General features: G+C 38.0%; 1 protein-coding gene across 2 annotated transcripts in view; it reads right to left on the bottom strand.

The window, feature by feature from the left end:
* Positions 1-4,448: 4,448 nt before the first annotated feature.
* Positions 4,449-15,754, bottom strand: part of glrbb (glycine receptor, beta b) — a 28,575-nt gene continuing 17,269 nt past the window's right edge. Inside the window, exons 6-10 of one of the 2 annotated variants that reach the window (XM_067599891.1) lie at positions 15,410-15,492; positions 14,771-14,911; positions 12,014-12,166; positions 8,246-8,538; positions 4,449-5,621 (exon numbers count right to left, since the gene is read on the bottom strand). In XM_067599891.1, the coding sequence (XP_067455992.1) occupies positions 5,325-5,621; positions 8,246-8,538; positions 12,014-12,166; positions 14,771-14,911; positions 15,410-15,492 (967 nt within the window). In that variant the 3' untranslated portion in view covers positions 4,449-5,324. Of the gene's footprint in view, positions 5,622-8,245; positions 8,539-10,057; positions 10,192-12,013; positions 12,167-14,770; positions 14,912-15,409; positions 15,493-15,754 lie in introns of those variants that run through there. The other variant, XM_067599892.1, reaches the window with a different exon arrangement.

The following is a 15,754-nucleotide window of genomic DNA, read 5'->3' as shown; positions in this document are numbered from 1 at the left end:
AAATATGGAAGAAAATAGAAGGTTAAGGCCACTGTATAATTTGTCGGTTCCATGCCATAATTCATTAGTATTATTTTTAATGTAGCTCAGTCATCCGTTTTCTTTACTGTTTTGTTCATTTTCAGGAAGTTACAGAGGGCTGGAGCCTATCCTAACATGCACTGAGCAGGAAGCAGGGAGATACTGCATTTCAGACACGTCTGCACTTAAATACTGTGCTAACACAGATATAGAGGCACTCACATTCATAAATTTGAGAAAGTGTTTCCCATCCAGCTGTACTGTGTTTCTTTGGAGAAAACCAGAAACCTCTTGTTATCTTGGTATGAGGTGATAGTGTTTACCACCAAGCCACTGTGCAGCCCTCCAGGCTCAAGTAAGTCAAAGGAACCTTTTCTATATTGTGAGAGCACTTACCTCTGTCAAATAGAGTGATGATTCCAAGCTGACAATTGGACAACTGATTGTATGATTATATTTCAGGAAATAGTACACATTATGTATTAACAATTAATGAATATGTGCATTACTGTATGTAAATTGATTGTGGAATGTACATTTTGATTTATTATACCTGCATAATTGCACAATAACTCTGCCACTGGTAAACTAAGTATCCCCAGCAGTTCTTTATGTATGGAACATTTTTATTACCTCAGGCAAACCACTGATGCCAAGTGCACCATGCTATTAAACAGCTGAGCACAAGAACACCCACAAACAAAATGCATTTACAGGAGCATATTACAGTATGTCTCCTACAGCTACAACAAACTCCTACAGCACAGATCAGCAAAACGAGGACAAGGAACATCATCAAAGCATGTCAAATCGTTCACAGGAGTTTTACAGTATCCACATGTTGGTAGCTAATTATAGGAAGTGCAACTGGGACTTATGGCTAAAATTTTATTTAAATAATCAAAACAACACTGAAACAAATTTGCCCTACTTTGACAAGGCTCTAGTCAATCTCTTTGTTGTAGCAGTTGATCAGTAAAAGAAAAGAGCAGTGACTCTGGGACTTACAGCACCTGCTGACATGACAGTGACTTAGGGGCTCTTTGAGCATATAGTAAAGAGGTGATGTGAATACATAACAAGGCCTTTGGACACACAGAAGCTTCTAAGCCAAGCATCTATTGCCATTAGAACAGTTCCGGGGAGGTAAACCTGCAGGGATCGGTCCCAAGGTCAGAAAGAGTGCTGAGACTGGATACTTTGACTGCATCAGCTTGCGTCAATAGCGTTCACTCTGCACCAATGTTGCACTGAGCCCCTTTTTCATTAGTTCAGCCTTGAATCAGATGAGAGAGTCCAAATGAATAACTTAATAGTGTAATAATTAAGTAAAACATTATTATTATTATTATTATTATTATTATTATTATTATTATTATTATTATTATTTAGAAAGGATGAAATAATCTTATTCATTATGTTTAGTAACAATTTTTGTTGTATTATCAATTACAGTTTCAATTATGAGTCGTATTTACCTGACAAATAGCATAATGGACTGCACTGGACACAAACTGGGATACCGATGACAGCGAGCTAACATGCTAGGCACTGCTGTTATGCCTGACCAGTGAGAGCAATTTTGGGTTCAATATCTTATTTGAGGACACACTGACCTACTGTATTGACAGGGGAAGTTGGGGATTAGACTCACTTGTGATTTTGAAATATTGAAACATCAACCATCAAATTTTGTGTGCTTGAACTGGGTTCCCAAGTATGAAAATATGTAGCACAGTGAAAATGTGAAGCACAGTTGTGCTGATAAACAGCAGGTGGCCAAATATTTAATGGATAAATAAAGGATAAATTTAAATATATATACTCAAGCTCAAAGAGAAAGAGATCTGGAACATATGGAAAGTAAATGGATGATGTCGGGTGCACTGGTTAACATTGTTTTTAATTACCAACAAACATAATAGTACTTCCAGCTGTCTGTATCGTGTATTTCATTCTCTACATCTATTTCTATTCCTCTCTTGTCTTACTAATGATGCATCCTTCCGAACCCCTTGCTGCTTGATGGTTTGCATGTTTCATGGCTGAGCTGAGTGTTTATGTAGTCCTCATTTTATGACCCCAATTCAAAATATCACTTTCAGAAAAGTAAAAGATGCATAAAAAATAGTAAAATGGTTTTCAAGTCTTGAAATTTTGATTAGAACTGATGTGCCAGTGTCTAGCTTCTTTTATTGTTCCTCAGCCACCTTTTCCATTTCTCAACTTTTTCCGTCTCCTCTCCCCTATTCCCTTCACCATCAGGCATTTCAGACCTGATGTTATTTCACCTTCACCATTTAATTTGTCTGTCTCTGGTCAATCTATCTTTTTCTCCAGTTTGGGCAGAACTCACTCTAATGATGGGACCTAAAGTCATGGTTATTTTACAGATTGGTTCAGCCTGGCTGGAACTGAGCTTCTCACCACCTTGACCTCTGACAGGAAATGGCATCCTCCACACTTTCAAGACTTCCACATTTCAATTTCAATGGCAAAAATCTGCAACCAAACAGCCACAGTGCCGGTAAGAGAGTGGAAAATTGTGACTGACCTGAAATCAACTGTGGCATTCAGGAAATAGCCTATTATGTCTCAGCTTTCAGATAAAACTGTGAAAATTCTCTCATGACACTCTACAAATATGACAGCAAGAAAACAAGTAAACACACGGAGAGCAGAAGGACTATAAGTCTAGGTTGTTAATGATGGCAGGTATCACGTGGCTTAACGTTTATCACTATGCTATTGAAATAATATAATATATCAAATTCTATTATATAATAATCTGATAAATTAATTTAAAATACTTTTTATGATGATATTACACTGAATAGTAGTAGAAATGTTATTTCTTTTGATACAAACAACATTGTTCTTATTATTATTTGGCAAGGAAGAGGTTGTAAAAGCACAACACTGATGTGTGAAAGCCTTGTTCACACTAAATGAGCTTCCAATAAGCCCTGTGGCCTCCTCCCCCACTGTTCCTCCACTAATCATTGCCTGACTGTCATGGTGGTTTTCTTGGTGGCCTGTGTGGCTGCCTGGTGAGAGGTCATGTTGGATTAGAAAGCACCCTGTGTGATATAGGTTACTGCACTGTGCTACTAGCAGGGTGCTGGGAGTGCTGGAGTGTGCACACACACACACACACAAACACACACGCAGACGTATGAGTCACAGCAGTGACAAGGGCTGTATTTGATACATCTACTATCCTGGTGATGTGGATTCAGTGATTTCACTCCATAATATTATTGCATAGCATTTTAAGCTGATGCTTATTGTAAAGTTGTCTGCTTTTATTATATTTTTTGCAGGCAGCCTCATCTAAACACCTGATATGTAAAGTGTTTAAATAGATTTTATGAAAAGAACAAGTTAACACGCTAAACATCACTTCAGAGCTCACATTCATCACTCACTGATATTAATAATTGAATGTAGTTGCTCTGAATAGGCATCATAATTATGTCTTTTGCAACAAAGTGAAAACCTTTCAGAATCATTTGTGCATACTTGTATTTTAGCATAAAATGAAAATCAGTCTCCTTTTTCTGGCAGTGCCATTATTATACTTTACACCAAACCTTGCATGAAATTTGTTTTTCTCTCATGACAGCATTTGATCTCCTCATTGTTGTACATTAAATAAATATAGTTCTGGCCATCGGAGGGCACTGCAATGCAGAATCTCTCTCATTTTAGATTCGAGCAGAGCTGAAATGAGCCTTCAAATCAGACAATCTTATCTATGAATAAATTCATATTTCATGAACCAAAGTAAAACACATTCATCTGGGATTTATTAGTCGCTTCCTATATTAGTCCTCTCAGTCTGGATGCCACTCTGTTTCTCAGGCTTGTTCTCATAATGACAGACAAAAGATATTTCCCATGTCTGTAACCATGGCAGCCGGTGAGGAAAAAAAAAATCTTGTTTTCTGACTTTAAAAAAAGAAAAAAGAAAAAAATCCAGCAATGACAATTTTGCTGTCCTTTTACATCAGCAATCCAGGGCCAATTTGCCTCGAACTTCATTAATATGACCCTGTTGTCGTGACATAAGGTCAGCGTTTATCTTGCTTCATTAAGCTGGAGACAGATTTCATATGAAAAGTCTCACAATGATAGTCAGGGGTCATTTTCCAAGCAGGTTTGCATGAATAATAGATGGCTGGTTTGGCAGATTAGGAGAGGTCAAGCCTCGGTGGAAGAAACAGCTGTGTTGTTGTGTGATGTGCAGGATACATGTCGGCAGTGTAAAGGGGAGAAGCTGGAGATACAGACATAGTCGTCCCTTTTTTAAGTCCCTACAGGAACAAAAATGCAGATGCACGTTAGAAAGCTGCAGTTTGAGTGAGAATCCAAACTTCATAGCTGCCTTCTTGCCATTTATGGTCACAAAAAATGACATACAGTGATTAAGAATTCAAATCAGTGTGTTCATTTTTAATCACATCACATGGTGAAAAGTAATTTCCTTATTTTTCTTTGCTTGTAAATTTCACAAACACATGGTCACAGCTTACTAGTGACCCATTTACACACGCTACAGGTGGGAAGTGTAAAACATTACAATTGTTCAAGGAGTGGCAGTGTCACATGACCATCTAGACAGGAACAGAGTGTTTGACATATCCACCTACAGTATCTTCTCAAGAGCAAATTATAAGATTAATAAAATCTAATAAATACTTTATATATATTTATCTTTTATCTTCATATACATGCATTTTTTTTTAACATGCAAGGTAATTACAATGTTACACTTTGCATTTAAGCTTAAATAAAATGTTTTAACTTATTTAACTTGTGGGTAGACTCCCACTCAGCGAGGGCAAAAAAAAATAAAAAATCAAATATCAATTTACAAATGCTCTTTTATAGATCTGTGCATCTTCTGCTTGGTTGTTGCTCATTCAATCTTTGTGGATTTGTTTACATACGATTCATCACAACAGTTATATCTGCAATCCTGTATTAACCTCTCAAGTACCATTATCAATAAATAAAGTATTTCAATACAAGATGCAATATATCCATTTTAGGTAAAGAAAGATAAAGTTTTGATCATTATTTAATACACAGATGAATGATACTTAACTATCTTTATGTTAAGGTAAATGTAATAATTATAATAATACATAGTAGTTTTACCTTCATCTCAGCAATCATTTTGCATGAGTAGATTTCACATTTCTCAAAGTTCACTTTCAACCTTTCAAATGTGAGCTGATTAATAAAGCACTCGTGGGAGTGAAGTGAGGTGTTAATGATAGAAGATGATTTCAAGATAATCACAAATATATGGACCAATAAATAACATTGAAGAAGAGGAAGGAGAAAGGGAAAAGGGCTCGGGCGTACAGGTCGACTCTTTTGGCAGCAGATGGGATGACGGGTTTCGGAGGAGGAGGTTTCTTGTTGTTCTTGGCCTGGGATTTGCCGTGACCACTGCCGGTATCAATGGGCTTCCCGTAGCAGTCAAAGTTCGACAGCTCAAAGTCCCGCGGGAGTGAGCCCACAATGCTGAAATCGTTGGTCCGTAGATCTGATTTAGAGGTGCACACCTTCTTACAGCGAGTCTCTGCCACCTGGATGCAAAGAGAGCAACATGAGGAAAAATAGAACTGGTTATTAAATTCTGCAGCATTTCATTCGAATATGTATTTATCCATCAGGAACATATCAGCCAAGATAAGATTTGACTAATGGTGTGAGAGCGCTGCTGGTTTAAAACTGACCGACTGAGCAACAGGACCAACATTACAGACGACAGAGGATAGAAGGACGACGGTCGGTCTCACAAATATTATTCCATACTACAAAGCAAATTCAAAAAATAATAATCAAATATAGCGTTTTGTTTGTTTTTTTAACTTTATTGTAACTAATTTCTATATTAGATTGACATACATATGTAAAATAAAATTATCAAATATAAATTTCCTTCTCTTCCTTGTCACTATGCAAATTTCAGCCCACAAAATCTTCTATTCTCTTTTTATCTACATATAGTTAATCACGCAAACAGTTTTAAAAGTTAATCAATTATTCCCATCTACACACGCAAATTTGGAAAAGACAGAAATTGTGGAAAAGTGCTGCATCTTTAAATGAGCCAAAAACCTTTTTACTGGTAATGACATCATCCTACATCTCAGAATGGCACAGAAACGTTGGCATTCATTTCTGGTCTTCACGTCACATCCGATACCTTTTGTCCCCTCTCTATACCTCTCTGTATGTCTGCTGCATATGTATATACTGTATGTATGTTGTATACTGGATGGATGTATAACTCGATGTATGGGGGGATGATCAAACTGCACAAATATTCATATAAAACATTTCTGACATTCCTGATTGGCAAAAAAACAACTGCATGTTCCATATTTTCTGACTGCTGTCTGTCTGACTGACACATAAAAAGCGTCATGTATGTATACAGTAGCTATGTTGTCTCTTACATGTCACATCCATACTGCAGGTTTCATCTAAACTGAGAGGAGCATTTAAATGAGGCTGTTGGATAGGATGGCTGCATTCGAATGAAAACAGACTTCACTCACAAACTCAGTAAAGGAGCTGTTTGATCCTTAAGTTTGGACAGAACCCATGCTGGTAAATCAAAACTACTGTTATTTTAAGAGAAAAAAGAAATATCTTTGGAGCCAAAATTAGATTAACTTTGAGCTCCAGAATGTTGCCTAATATGGCTGCTCTCATCTGGGGTCCTGCAACCCCTCTACATCCTCTATGTGCAATCTCAGCGGACAACATGTGTTTATAAAAAACAATCTGCAAAAGGATGTAGTTTAATGTCATCCAAAAAATCCCTTTCATCAACTTCCCTAAAGGCCTGCGGGGTGAACAGGATCTAATCAGACTATGGATGCTTACTCATTGAAGTCATTAAGCTCATTAAAGCTTCATTATTTTGATTTGGTTTTGACAAGGAAACCCATTAAACCTCAATGGAATAATGTAATCCTCTCAAACCAAATGTGGTCCGGACTAACGGAGACTCGGAGGTAAATTAATTTCAATTAGGCGTACAATTGGAAGACCCATACAACATACTACGTGCCTGATGTTCATGTGAGTATCATACTTGAGTCCTGACTGAGCTGTGTGTATGTGCGTGTTGGATACAATGCCAATTTTGATTAATGATTGGATTTCCCTGTTTTGCATTTAGATTAGATCTCTATGCAGGACTTTTTTAGGAAAAGACAAGCTAGGGCGCCACCAGCAGGAGGGGCACCAAACAGGAGGAAGCAATTTCAGATACCCAATCTACCTTTAATGTCTGTCCAACTAATGTCTATGCTTGCATTTCATTGGTCACACTGCAATATACATGAACTGATTTTGAGAGGAGTCTGCAGGGTGACTCTTAATGAAGAAACTCTGTGGAGGCTGACGCTTGCTGTCATATCATTAGTTATCTTTAAAAAGTTTTGTGTTTATTTGTTCACACCACTGCATAAGAATCAGATTTAGGAATAACAAGATTAGGTAAGTGTGTCGATGTGCCCTCAGCTAGTAGCTATTTGTTTAAATAGAGCATATAATGATAAAGGTTGTAATGATCTACACCATAAAATTTAATCTACAGGCTTGAGATCAGGGCAAGTCCAGGTACTTTTGAGTGATAAATAGTTCCCACTTGAGCTCTGTAAGATGCTGTAGTAAATAAGTAAATAAGATGCAGGTTTAAATTACTGATATGACGGCAAGTGTTAGTAAGGGATACAAGCAGAGCCGCACTAGGTTCTGCATGTATTCCAGTGGCATTTTGCAGGTGAACCACAACTCTACAGTGCTGCTGTTAACTGAACACTTTAAGGTGCAGACAACAATCAGCTGGAATATTTTTGATGCAAAAGAAAATATTTATCAGTAAAGATCTGAAGTTATGAAAAGCACTTTCTATTATATTTTCTCATTTTTATGATTTATGAATGATTAAACTTGAGGCACATCAGACAAACTGCTATGCCTGAAAGTAAATTCTTCTGATTTGAGCAGTGTGTATATGATGTATGTACATTCTTTACATTCGGAGGGATACTGATAGGTGTGGGATGTTTGAATACAAAATGCGTCAGTTAGCTTGAAGTTTTCACTCACTCAGTAACTCATGTGACAAATAAACACGGACAAACACACACCCAAACAAACAAACTCAAGTTATCAAACCAGATGCACTGACATGCAAGGTGCTGACATGAAGCGGTGTCCCCCCGGTCCCGTTGAGCGTGTTGTTCTTAGCAGCGGGGCTCTTTCCCACAGCCTTCTCCTTCGATGCTATCTTGGCCTTCTCGGCCTCGATGCGCTTCGGGCTGTTGAGCATCACTTGAACCACAGCATACTCCACCAGCGAGGCGAAACCGAACAGCAGGCAAGCGATGAGCCAGATGTCGATGGCCTTGACGTAGGACACCTTGGGCAGCTCTGAAGCCAAGGACGTGCACTCAGAGGACAGAGAGAGCACAGAGAGGATGCCTACAAGGAGAGGGGAGACAGGTAACCTTGTCAGTCAGAAAAAGTGAGAGGGAGTTGGATGTAAGAGGAAAAACAAAACAATCGAAATTGCAACTTTTCTGATATGCATGATTCATTTCTACACTTCCCGTAATTCCATCCTGCATAGTGCAACTGCAGTAACATTTTTTTATACTATTGTTTTCTTTTATTTATTTTTAAAAATCCCTTTTTCATTCAACAAAAGAAGCAAAACTTCTCAAATGCTATTTTTTCAAAACAAACAGCCACAGAAGAACTTTGCCTACGTAAATTACCAGCTAGAATTGGCAAGAAATTATGATTAAATCTACTATCTGATGAAAAGAATAAGTAAACAAGACAACAAATCTGACCAGACATTTAATGCCAACATCTGTATGTCACAGTCTTTGATATTTGATGCTACAGACCTATTTCGGCCAGTACCAAAAATGTATTGGGGATCAATACCCATCCCTACATAGCAATATGATTGAGTATTTCAAAGAGTTGCCTCTTCCTTGTGTGTTCTACATGTTTTTTCCCCAGTAAGGACAAGGATTTGATCCACCTATTGTTGAGACAAAAATCTGATGCATTTTCCCTTCAATGCACAAAATACTGAACAAATTAATCTCCAAATCAGAACAAAACCTATACCAAAATGCTCACACCCAAGCAGGGTTTCTGTCGTTCCTTTACCTCTTTTATTAGGACGACTCCAAGAACTCAGGCAACCTCTGATGACAGGGTAATTTTTTTTTTTTTTTTAATTTATCTCTGATAGCCAACAGGATTGCACATTAGAGATTCCCCCTCCACAGTAGCACTTCTTTCAGGCAAGAGCAAAAATAATTGCACCGACCCTTAGGAGGGGATTCTAAACATCATTAACGAGCATCACTCCCCTTCCATTAATGTAATGCTTCTTCAGAGAGACAATAAATACATTAAAATGACCGATGGGTTTCACCTTCCAGCCTCATTATGGTCACTCATCAAGGAAGAGTTCAAACAGGGTTCAGGATTTCTAATCAAACTGCTCTTTCCTCATGGGATTTGAAGTTACTTTGAAAGGGAGCATTGTCATACTAGAAGCCCACTCATTATTTAACAAAGATAAACATGAAATATGGAGATACAACAGCTTTGTTTGTCTGGTTCCACAATGACACACTCAGCTGCATGTACAAAATGAACATAAGTACCCTTTTCACACAGAAAAAAACATATGGTATTTCTGTAATGTAATAATAAAACCAAATTTGTACTCTTACATACACATTCCATTTGTGGAAAGAAACACATTGTGTATACATGAAAACATATATGTACATGGCCACACAAACACACATAAAAGCTCACACAGACACACACCCACACAGAGCAATAAATGAGAGTAGTCCCACACCTGGGTGTTGACTGACCTGGACTGATCCCATTTAGAAAGAAGTCAGAGAAGGCTTCCAGGAGGAGATGTGATGTGATGATGGGATGAAAGTGGTGATAAACAACTGGAGGGAGGATGGAGAAAAGGAGGCAGTGGACGACTGGAGTGGGATAACAATGGATTATCGTGTCCATGCAGCCCTGCACACACAGGGGTGTCCATGCGATACTCCAAATAGGTGACACTGACATATCACACCTAGGCTGCATTATGGAGGGAAAGGAAAAAGTAGGAGATGGACTGGGCACATTTCCAGGAAATACAAGCTTTGTCTGAATTGTTAATATCTTTCTTAAATTCCACCATGTGCAGTGTTTGCATATGTGTATTTGAAAGTATTAAATTGTACACAGAACAGAGTATTGTACCTGATTTAGCTAGTAGCTAAATCTGGTACAATACATCTATTCTCCTTGTGTGAGATGAATGTTTTGTTTGCATAAAGCCCCTGACAAATACATGTAATAAACTAAACCTTTTTTGTTTGTTTTTGTTAAAAATGTCAAAAAGAAATGTACTTCAGGGGAGCTGAATTAGAAAATTCTCATCCTGGTTCTACAAAAATGTACAGTATGTAGCACATACTTAAATATGTAGACCATACAAATAAATTCAATTGGGCTCTTGTGAGAGTGATACTCATTAAAGCTTAACTAAATCAGCCAGTTTGTTTATATGTAAACATGTGTTTACATGAAAAAATACTAAAAATCTCTATTTTTTCTTATTAGTCAGAGAGTAAATGTCCAAATAATCAGTTAGAAAGTATCCTGTTTTGGGACATACTGTAGCTCCAATACTATGTTTGGTAACTAGTATGATAGAAATTGTGATATTCTGAACCATAGAAAAAGTGGTGAACAAAAGGTGAACAATGAGGATGTGAACCAGGAAGACAGACAGTAGAGATAGATCTTCCCTGTGATTTATTCAGAAAGTAAACAGAAACACAACATAAATTGATCACCAATACTGAGCCATTCTCTTGTCCCCCTCAGGGCCCAGTCTAGCAATCTGGTTCTTCTTCAGGATACAGGCAAATTGTGTGCTTCCCCGGTTTGTAGTAACAGCATTGCTCTTCATGTGGCTCAGCACACCCCTTCATTAATTGGGTTAATAGGGATCAGGTATGCCTCGTTGGCAAGCTAGTGTCTCCCAGTTCTCTCTGTCTCCTGAGCAGCCCTTGTTGTCCAAACTTATTACTATAAGCATTTACCAGAAACTCAAGTGCCTGTACTTGGCTCCTACCATCATCTCAGCTTTATACCTGGCAAGTTTTAAACTTGATTTTACTTCAGAAGACGTCCTGGAAAATCTCATTTGTGATGGCTGTGGAAATCTGTGTATATGGCTAAGCAGGCATCACACCAGAGTTCACTAGGCAGGCTAGGAAACTGAGTGTCAGGCTAGTAAACTAAATGAGGTGGGGTAATATTTTAGATTTTAGACATTTAGGTAATTTAATGTGACTTAATAAGTTGGAAGATCGAGGACAGATGTGGAAATCAAACCTATGAGACCTGGTTTATATCTTGGTTTCTCCAACAACATATAACCAAAAGCCAACCAACAAAATTTTGAAAGATTTTAGTTTTACACTAGAAAAGAGCTACTTGCACCGAAAGGACCACTGCTGTGTGTCCCATCTCTCAATTACAGCTGTATTCAGTGATTTATCGCATAAAGAACACTGGACATAGGCCCATGCTTAATAGATAAAGTGGTGGTGTCAAAGTGATTGATGATGTCATGCTGGAAATGATTGGGGCCATAATGTCAGTGATCCCTAAAACAATAGAAATCCATGTTTCTATTTGCTCTACCACAATCTTAAATCCTTCACAGTAGGAGTTTTAACGCCTAATTACCTCAATAACAGACTCTCACCCATTCACATTTTTGACATAACATCCAACCATGCAATCAACCTGGTTGAACAGCACAGGGGGTATTTACAGATCGTGTATTGGTAAATGTCAGTGGAAGATGGCAGAATTAATCAATAGACTCAAAATAAAACCCTACCCAAAGGGACCCTGGCGGCACTCGCATCAGGGTTGATCCAGAAGGACAGCCATGAAAGGACTACGATAAGCAGCGTGGGGGCGTAAACGCCCATCATGTAGAAGCCGACCTGTCGCCTTAGGGTGAAGATAACCTCTACGCAAGTGTAGTACCCTGCATCAAAAAGGAGACAATGGTCAAAAATAGTTAAATAACTACATTCAGAAACACAGTTTGCCTGGCAGGACAAAATACTGGCATCATACACAAGGTAGATGTGTCCCAATTCAGTGGCTGGATCCTCTAAGACACAACCCATGAGTGGGTCTCCATAGGAACTTAAGGCCAGGTACCTCCTCCCCTGATGTGACAGTCTAGCCTTGTAGAGTCCAAAACTAATGGTGCATTAAGACCATCTTGATCCATTTGGCCCATTATGACTTATTCAGTCTAGAAATGTGAACTTACAGTAGGTGGATCCAATTGCTGAATTGGAACACAACAGTGTTGGAAGAAATGGCCCTATACTGACTTGGTCTATTAAATCCACATTAGGCATTTAGTGGAAAGGATTGACAGAAGCCAAGTTAAGTCTTCTATCTGATTGACCTCCTGTTTCCCAAGCACAAAGCAAAGCACAGCTGTGTGCACCATTAGTAATAGAGAAAGCAAAAGGTCAATGGGCATAAGGACTTTAACAACATAACAGCTACTTTTATTATAGCTGAGACCTGTTTGAGCACTCAGGGCAGCATCCCAAAATGCACTGATCCTATTGAAAATGCGCCAACTACGCAGAAGAACCAGATCTGTCTTTTAACAGAGAGACAGATTATTCTTCTTAACAGTACCACATAGATTTCTACTCATAAATGATCAATTTTAACCGATCCATCTCTGTAGGAGGTATGGTCTCCATTAGTTGGGCTTAACCCAGTATGGAATAAGCATCTATACACTTCAGACCTCCTACAGCAGTGTTGTATTTCTGCCCTTTGAGGCTGGTCGGTAGGTCCAATGGGATGGTGGAGTAGATGGGCTGCAGTAATATTTAACTAGCCCAGGGATCTCTGGGTGAGTTTTACACAGCATATAAGGGCTGCCTGTGTCGCAGAGCAGGCTCAAACCAATCGTACACAGAGGTGATCTTTGTGTCTTGCCAGGTTGCCATGGCAACCTGTTAAAAGGCTGACTCATTGCCAGCAGTGTGCCTCCCAAGTGTGAGAGCACTGAGGTCATACCAGCTCTGTTGGCTGATAGAGATTTTCCATCTCATGGCGAGTGTTGTTTTGTATTCACATTGGTCCAATTATGTGTTTGGTGCAGTACCAGGACCTTATTTGTAGTTTTTCTTCATTTTATTATAGGAAAATCGAGTATTTTTAGTCTTGTCAGCATCCTGGGAAAACACCAAATATGTTAGACAGTGCGACATATCGTACATAAGTCTTTATGAGTTGTTGTACATCTACGTCCACCAAAAAGCTTGGAAATTACCATGTAGCCACACAAAATTTGGAAAAATTTTACACTGCAAAAAGTGACATGTGCCTCTGGACAATCAAAGAACAAGACATTAGAGAAGTAACTAAAGAGTAGTGTTGAAAAGGTGCATACGTTTGACTTCAACTTGAACAACCAAACTTAATTTGTCAAGGTTTTATTCCATGTGTTACCTCTTGTATTCATGTTTTTTACTTAAACATGAGTAAAATCCAACCCCATACCAGCCTTACTGAGGGTTGCTATCAGCACAGATACTAACCTTAGTGAGTGGATTGGGTATTGGCCAAGATGCAACCCAAATGAAAGTTGTTGGTCACATCAGTCAATGTCAATATATATAATTCACAGTTTCCACTATCAGTGATGTTCATTCAGTGCATTTTTTTTGGTTTTGTTTTTTTGTTCTAACAGTTATCAGTTAATTTGGACAGGAGCAGAGAGTAACGCATCACATGCACATCTCTTCTCTTCATGTTAAAAGATTGTGAATCTCCACATTGCAAAAAAAATCCACTGCCCATCTTTACAGTATTGTAGGCAGGATGACGTTGATATAATCTTTCTGCCTTTGCCAGAAAAAAATATAGTCATATACCTTATTCAGTTGAAGCTTGCTGCTGCCAAGGATCTGAAAGATTTAATCTTTCAATCAACAGAACCCAACTAATCTTGCTTTAACAAAAAGACCTATCATCCTTGTGTGATTTCACTTACTGGGAACTTATAACACTTTTAGCGTATCACACCACCAGTATGAGGACTGCAGCCAGCAGCAAAACAATCCATCACTACACAACTCAAAGAGAAGGTCCCTCTAGAAGTCAATGCACAATAATTACCAGACAAGATAATGATCAAATTAGTGTGCCCAATCATCACCTGATGGGCAATTTCCAAGCTTTCATTACAAACAAAAGAAACTTAAAAGAGTGAAAATATGAAAATATTTTTTAATCATAATCAGGGGAAGAATGAGGAACATAAACATACTTTTGGTGTCTAAATTTAAAGAGAATACTATAGCTTTGAGCTGAGAAAAAAAAAATTCAGAGAGAATAATTAATAAATGGATGAAGAGAAAGCCCAAAGATGAACATCAATGAAATCAAAACTTTTTTTAGACATGGTTGACATCAAAGCTGAATAAAAAAACATTTTGTTTTTTCCTTACTTTCCTTACCCTTACTTTTCCCTACTTTCCTTACTAATAAGCATTTTTCTAACTTGCTTTTTGAGAAAATTGAAGTCTGAGATTTTTAACTGTAACAATACCTGTTCCTGCATAGTATTTGGTGCAGTTCCCATAATCAATATCTTCTTGTCTGATATCAAACTGTGGCAGAGCGATGGCATCCATTTGCACCGGGTCTCCTGTCTGCCACATGAACTGCAGGTCATCTGTGGTGTAGCCAACTGGATGAACAAAAGTTACACAAATACACATATGCAGTGTTTAAACCACAATTATGAATGCTAAAATGAATGCATACACATACAATATATGTCCATAATACAAATAAACATACATTCAGAGCACAAAAATATAATGTAAATGCATAAAGACATGCAGAAAGCTATATGTCTCAGCTGTTGGGTTTGGCATTGGAGGGAAACTGCTTGAAGTTATTCTGCTTATTTGGTCTTAACTGCTTTGTAAACAAGATGCAATAACCACAGTCAAGCTCAATTAGTTGTCAGACTTTCACGACGATAAAATATGATGATTTATTCCACTTCTCTAAGTGAAACTGGCTCCTAAACACAAACAAAAAGCTCCCATTTATGCCAAAACAACACATTTATATAAAAAAAAACCAAATATATTCCCAACTCATAAATACTGAATCTCCCAAATACCAACAAGAATATGTGTTAACAGATGTAAGGTTATGTTATTTCAGGCAAACTCACAGCTTTCAAGTTGCATTTTACACCTCTGTGTGTCCATAGGGAACAACGTCAGGTCCAGTGGGCAAGACAGTGTGATGGACAACCTGGAGGCGGAAGAAAAAGAATTCAGTTTTCTTTTTTTATATATATATATATATACTGTTTTTTGTTACCCTCATATATCCACTTATGCTCACACAGGAAGCTTTTTCCATGACACTAGTATTATCTGGCCATTTCATAGTTTACAATATTACGCCCGTTTGTCTTGTACTGAATGTGCACAGGATAAACAATGATACACTCAAAATTACAGACAAATCAGAAGGATTATATCTGACACCTAACACAACAGTGCAGTTGTAT

This window comes from Thunnus thynnus, chromosome 9 (genome assembly GCF_963924715.1).
Source record: "Thunnus thynnus chromosome 9, fThuThy2.1, whole genome shotgun sequence".
NCBI classification, from domain to species: Eukaryota; Metazoa; Chordata; class Actinopteri; order Scombriformes; family Scombridae; genus Thunnus; species Thunnus thynnus.
Note: the sequence above shows the minus strand (reverse complement) of the source record. Positions and strands in the feature narration are given on the sequence as shown.